At 42.0% G+C, this 7,054-nt stretch overlaps 2 protein-coding genes across 2 annotated transcripts; both read right to left on the reverse strand.

Moving 5' to 3' along the window:
- Positions 1-1,643: 1,643 nt before the first annotated feature.
- On the reverse strand, positions 1,644-2,558 carry LOC149960388 (uncharacterized). The gene has a single exon (XM_090167612.1). It carries the CDS (start codon positions 2,556-2,558, stop codon positions 1,644-1,646), a length of 915 nt encoding a protein of 304 aa, XP_090023738.1.
- Positions 2,559-3,137: 579 nt separating this feature from the next.
- LOC149960389 (uncharacterized) lies at positions 3,138-6,560 on the reverse strand. Its single transcript, XM_090168533.1, has 2 exons — positions 6,056-6,560; positions 3,138-5,956 (listed from the first exon to the last, which is right to left on the reverse strand). Exons 1-2 carry the CDS (start codon positions 6,558-6,560, stop codon positions 3,138-3,140), a joined length of 3,324 nt encoding a protein of 1,107 aa, XP_090024659.1.
- Positions 6,561-7,054: the final 494 nt, after the last annotated feature.

Below are 7,054 nucleotides of genomic sequence, written 5' to 3' on the forward strand. Positions count from 1 at the left end.
TAAACAAAGAGTGAAGATTTTTGGCGCAAAATTATAGCAAATCCTTTTCACAATCCGCTAGATGGTGAAACCTGACCGCTAAAATTCAAGGTCAAGCTCTCTGAAAATAAAGATTTTCAATTTTGTATTATCAGTTAGGTCACGGCCAACTTTGATCTCTCGCGCTACAGCGGCCATCTCATTCGTTGACGTTTCTGTGTTAACCTATGAGCAAAATATGTATATGACGTGAGCACCCCTAGCGGATTTTTATTTTTAGAATAGTTTTTACATTGAAGACAATATAAAAACCGAGCGTGGCGCCAAAGATAATTTAAACTCGTACCCTAGATTCGAATACTGAGAGCTTTCCCATTGACGGTTTTGTTACGAAGCGTTTACCCTGTTCCGGCACGTGACCTCAGAAAAATCTGGCTCCATCGGTTGCGGCACGGCCAACTTCGCGTGATCGAAGTTGGCCGTGGTTGCGGTAAGGCGCAAACCATGGAGCGAATTTTTTCTGAGTTCCGGCGGGAAGTGGGTAAACGCTATCGGCAACGCGCGAGAGAGTGATTTCGAATCTAGGGTACGAGTTTAAATTATCTTTGGTGGCGCTGTACTCCTACACGTTATAGTACAGTTTATAGGGGGAAAATCCTTGCTCGCGGAATTTCGACGAATGTGTTGGTCGCTGTAGTGCGAACAGCGCGTGATCGAAGTTGGCCGTGGTTAGGTATAACCTAAACTTAGAGCAGACAACTTTTGTTAAGATGTTTATATCCCAGGCTGAGAAATAAGGAATTTTTTTAAACTGGAACTGTGGCCAGTAGAGCCTAGGTAGTTTAATTAAAAAACTGGCCACTTGCCATTTTTAACCTTCAAAATCAGGCTTTCATAATCTATGGTCAAATTATCTATTCTTGACAATATGTGCTAGAAGCAAAGACCAAACAATGTTAGGGATTATTATAGTATTTTTTTAATGAACTAAAATCTTGAAGGGAAAAAAATTAATTAAGTGGTCACCAGGGCTACTAACACCCCAAGCATTTAATTTTTAAACTGGCGATTGGCCTGTGATAGTGCCTTATTTCTCACACTATATAGCCGCTTATAGCAATGTATAAAGTCAAAACGATCATTGAACTACTTTCACATTTAAATTTCTTTATAACGAAAAACGTTTTTTCTGGTCGGTTAAGCGAGAAAACAGGTGTACAAATTGATTACTTGATTTCCAGAAATCCAGATTATCAAATATTTTTTTAGAAATAATGCATAAATCATTTAGTATTTTCTAGAATTAAGTTGTAACCACGCATTTCCCAAAATAATTAACGGTGTTCGTGACAGCAACTAAGATTAAAATAAAGTGATACCAATGGGTTTAAGTTAAACTAATCTTTTTATTAAGAGAGTAGGATGCTTACATAATTGATGGACGAATGACTGTAACTCCAGATACATAAGTAATGTTAAGTTTATATACAAAAATTAAAAAATAATTAACTTTATGTAGTCATTTAAAAAATCGCTAATATCGTGAAAAATATTGATAAGCGTTAAAATGATAAAAAGGTTATACAACAGAACTATGACGTAACATTCCGGCCACCTTAAAATGTTCAATTTTAATATTACTGAAGGTTACTTCTTTACGGTTGCTAGTCCAATGGTAATTCGCAAAGTTTAGTGACTGGACGTTTCAGCTCGTTGCCTGCGGTCTTTACTGTGACAACACGGACCAGTTGATCAGATCCTGGATGCACTTGAATGACTCGTCCCATTTTCCATTTTGTTGGTGGAAGTTGTTCCTTTAATAATACGAGATCTCCAATCTGTAGGTTTCGGGAGGGTTTCGCCCATTTGGGTCGTTGTTGAAGTCTCGATAGGTATTCGGCTTGCCAACGCCTCCAAAAATGCTGTAGTAGTTGTTGTGAAAGCTGCCATCGGGATAAGCGGTTGATTTTGGTCGATGTGAAGTCCGGTTCTGGTATGGCCGTCAGAGCACTGCCAATCAGGAAATGACCAGGAGTTAATACAGCGAGATCGGTTGGATATGCGGACATTGAGGTAAGCGGGCGATAATTGAGACACGCTTCCACTTGACAAAGCAGGGTCTGCATCTCCTCATAGGTCAGACGGGTTTTGCCGATGACTCTTTTTAAGTGGAACTTAACCGACTTTACGCCGGCTTCCCAGAGTCCGCCGAAGTGTGGAGCTGCTGGAGGATTAAAGTGCCAGACAACGCCCTCGTCGCTCATCCATCTAGCAAGGGACTGATCTGTCGTAGTAGTGTTGATAGTTTTTTCGAAATCCTTTAACTCCTTGCTAGCGCCTATGAAATTTGAACCATTGTCGCTATAGATATTCAAAACTTTAAGATGGAAGGGTCCGGCGTAGTCCACTCCGCATTTCAGGAACGCTCTACCGGGATTGACTCGATTTGATGGTAGATCTCCCATTAGTTGACTGATTGTACGTGCTTGTTGACGGACGCATCGCATACATTTGCGTACGTGGAACCGGACAGCGTCACGGGAGTTCAGAATCCAGTATCTTGATTGTAGTGACGCCATAATAAGTTGAGGCCCACCATGAAGGGTTTTGAGATGTTCTTGCTGAATGACGAGATCGGTAAATCTGTGTTTCCGTGGAAGAATGACTGGATGGATCTGATCCAAAGAGATTTTAGCGTTCCGGATGCGTCCTCCAACTCTTAAGAGGCCGGCTTGGTCGAGGAAGGGTGTCAACGTCAGGATTTAACTCTTTGAGGACAATGGTTTTTTGGCTGTTAATTGCTTAATTTCGTCGCGAAACTCGTTCATCTGAGCAAGTTTGATCCAATGGTTAAGGGACAACTCAATTTCATCTTTCGTCAATGGTCACATCTCTCTCTGGTCTCTAGTTGTTCTGGAGTTGCGACTGAACCTCTGGATATACGCCGTTACGTGGAGTACCGTGGTTAACGACGAGTATTTTTGGAGAAGGCTCCGATCTAGGCTACACTGCATGACGGTGACCGTGTGGATTCTTTCTTCGATACTTCATTCAGGATCATCTCTAGTAGATTGTTCGTTATCGTATGGAACATTATTTTTAAGCCAGTTTGGACCATTCCACCATAATGAATGATTAAGGAGCTCCTTTGCTTCAATTCAACGGGAAGCACAGTCGGATGGGTTGGATATACCAGGAACATGATGCCATTGAATTGAGGGCTTTACGTTCTGAACTTCAGAAACTCTGTTTGCGACCAAGGTCTTCCATCGCTGAGGAGCCGATGCTAGCCATGACAGTACAATCTTGCTATCACTCCAGCCATGAACTTCCGCTATGGGTTGACGAAGAGACTGTTGTACGATCAAAGGGAGTCGAGCGAGGAGTACCGTAGCGCAAAGTTCCAGTCTGGGCAGTGTAATTTGCTTTAGAGGAGCGACCCTGGTTTTAGCGATGATCAGTCGAACCTTAGTCGTTCCAAAGTAAGTTGTGGTCTTCAGATACACCGTGGCTGCATAAGCTGTCTCTGAGGCGTCACAGAAACCATGAAGACTCGACATCTTGATGTGTACTTGACCGATATGTCGATGAATACGTAGATTTTCGATCATGGTTAAGTCTTCTCTGAACGTGTCCCATCTTTGAACGATATTTTCGGGTAGTTCTTGATCCCAACCAATCTTAATTTGCCACATTTTTGGTAAAAGAATCTTTGCTCGAACGAGGACTGGTGTTAGGAGACCCAACGGGTCGAACACTATGGCCGTGTCAGACAGCATAGTGCGTTTAGTGACTTTTAGTCGTGACTTTGGTGACTTGACAGAAAAGGATAAGACATCTGACGCTGGAGTCCATTGCAATCCGAAGGTAAGAATTGATTCTGCATTATCCATGTTTAGAGGAACTAGAGTTTCTCGTAGGTCGGACGGAATGGTTTCCAGGAGACGGGAATCGTTTGAGGCCCATTTTCGCAATGGGAGTCCAGCTTGATTCGTTGCTATATTCAATTCCTCTCGTAGTTTAATCACTGTATTGGTATCGTCAGTACCAGATAAGAGATCGTCCATATAAAAATCTTCTCGCAACGCTTGAGCTGCTAATGGATAATTGGACTTGACATCATCGAATAATTGTTGCAAAACTTTTGTAGCGAGATAGGGTGCCGCTGATGTCCCGTATGTTACAGTCTTCAGTTGATAATCTCGAATGGGATCTTCCTTCTGTCGTCGCCAGAAATTACGTTGGTAGCGAAGATCTGCCGGGGCAACCAATATCTGCCAATACATTTTCTCGATATCTGCGGTTAATGCTACGGCATGACTCCTGAATCTTATTAATAAGTTCACCAAATCGTCTTGCAATTTCGGTCCCACGAGAAGAACGTCATTTAGGGAAATTTCATTCGCCATCTTTGCCGAGCCATCAAATACGACCCGGGTCTTCGTGGTAGAACTTGACTCTTTGAATATTGCATGATGTGGTAAGTAATAAGCGTTGTCATCCTGGAGATGATCAGTGGGTACCAATTCCTTATGATTTAAAGTCTGATACTCATCCATGAATTCTTTGTATTTGTTGTAGATTTCAGGATTAGCTCGTAGTCGTCTTTCGATGTATTGAAATCGTCGTAAGGCTATGGATCGTGATTCACCGAATTTATCTTTGTTAGTTTTCATCGGTAATCTGACGATAAATCTTCCTTTGGGATCTCGAGTGACTGTATCTTGAAAGTGAGCTTCGCATTGTCGTTCGATGGAGGTAAAAAGTGGTCTCGGGGCTAGCTCTTCTGTTTCCCAAAATTTGGCGAGTTGCTGTTCGAGGCTGCAATGGTTGATTTTGATTGAAGATGTTGTCTTGGTCTCGTAACCTCCAAGAGTTCCAGCTACCACCCAGCCAAATACGGTGTTGAAAGCGCCAGGAAGTCCAGGTTTTCCCGAGAGTTTTCCATCTTCAATTAAGTCCAAGTAGACATCAGCTCCTAGCAAGAGATCGATTGAACCTGATACGTGGAACGTGGGATCTGCCAGCTTTAGACCTTTGAAATGAGACCAGTCTTGGATATTGAAGGTGAAGTTGGGAAGTCTTTCCGTCACGTTCTTGAGAATAAGTACTGGGACAGTGATATGGAAATTGGCGTTTGTGTGAGAGCCCAAGTTCAGCGTTGTACCACCTCTTGAATGAGTGATACCAGTGGCACTGATTCCTCCTATCTGTATATTTTGATAATTCCGTCTAAGTTTTAGTTTCTGCATGAGTTGTTCAGACACGAAACTTGCTTGTGAACCAGAGTCTATCAGAGCTCGACTGGACCAAGTACTGCCTTGACTTCCTTGGATTTGAACCATAGCTGTTGGCAATATGACTTGAGCAGGTCCTGATTTTAATCGTGACACATGAACGACGATGTCTCCATTCGATCTTTCTTGAATCGAGGAATTCTCTTGCAATTCGGCATGTAAAAGCGTATTGTGCTTCGCCTTACATTTTCGACAGCTTCCGGCTTTGCAGTTGCTGCTAACATGGTCTCCCTTTAAGCAGTTAAAACAAAGTGAATGTGTTTTTACCAGTCTCCAACGGGTTTCGTGATTGGCTTTGAGTAATGATGGACATCTGAAGGAGGGATGCTGTTCACTGCAGATAGGACAGACGTTGTCTTGAATTGAACCATGGTGTGATAATGGATTTTTCTTGGGAAACGCCAACGTCTTTATCTTTATATTGCTTGACGGTTGGGAGGCAGCTAGGGCCCTGGCTCTTTGTTCGAGGAATGTTGTTAAATCCTCGTATTTTGGCTTTGCGGTTCCTTTTAGTGATAACTCCCACTGCCGTCTGGATTCCTGGTCAAGTTTCTCTCCAATTATGTGTAACAGCATCGCATCCCAATATTGAACTGGCTCGTTTAAGACCTTTAATGCTCGTATGCATTCAGCGCTAGTGTCAATCAATCGTCTCAAGGCTCTTGCCGATTCGTCTTTAACTGAAGGTTAATTGAATAACCGTTTGACATGAGCATTTATGATCTCTCTCGTATTGTTAAAACGGTTAAGTAATATATCCCAAGCCTCGGTATAGTTACCATCCGTGACTGGTATCGAATGAATCAGTAACGCTGCTTCGCCACGGAGAGTAGACTTCAGATATTGAAACTTTTGAGCGTTGGATAGTGCTGCATTACTGTGGACCGTGGCAGTAAACAGGTCATGGAAAGGAAACCAATCGATATAATTCCCTCCGAAGACAGGTAATTCCAGTTTTGGCAACTTGATATCTGCTGTGGGTTGACTAGTCGCTCTCACTATTGGTACTTGATTGCTGAGAAAAGTGAAGAATACAACCAGATCTTCCATGCGAGTGACGAGATCGTTGTACTCTGTCTCATGTGTTTCAAAGTCCGTTGACGGGCACCTGTTAACGATGTTTGCATGTACGTCGTCCAATTCGTGAGCGAGTGTATTAGCCTTGTCTTTATACAGCGTAACTGCTGCTGGTATTATCGGTGTGATGGCATGATTTGTCTTCACCGTCTCAAGTCTGGTTATTTGACCCTTGACTGTTCGTCTCCTCATGAGGTACGGATCCATTTGAAGATTGAAGTTAACCACCGTTGATAGATGACTGAATTCAAACTTGCGTAGCTGCGTCTCACGATAAAGGATACTGGTCTTAACGATTCATTTGACTGATTAACCGCTTGGTGATTTATATCCGGCTCGACGGACCAAAAAGATGTTCGTGACAGCAACGAAGATTAAAATAAAGTGATACCAATGGGTTTAAGTTAAACTAATCTTTTTATTAAGAGAGTAGGATGCTTACATAATTGATGGACGAATGACTGTAACTCCAGATACATAAGTAATGTTAAGTTTATATACAAAAATTAAAAAATAATTAACTTTATGTAGTCATTTAAAAAATCGCTAATATCGTGAAAAATATTGATAAGCGTTAAAATGATAAAAAGGTTATACAACAGAACTATGACGTAACAAACGGTAAATCACCATTAATCATTAACGCGCGAGAAATTCCGGATGTTTTCAAAATTCGCGAGTGATTCAAATTCGTAAGAAGT

The sequence above is a fragment of the Leiobunum rupestre genome, chromosome 1 (assembly GCF_980474605.1).
Source record: "Leiobunum rupestre chromosome 1, qqLeiRupe1.1.hap1, whole genome shotgun sequence".
Classification (NCBI taxonomy): Eukaryota; Metazoa; Arthropoda; class Arachnida; order Opiliones; family Sclerosomatidae; genus Leiobunum; species Leiobunum rupestre.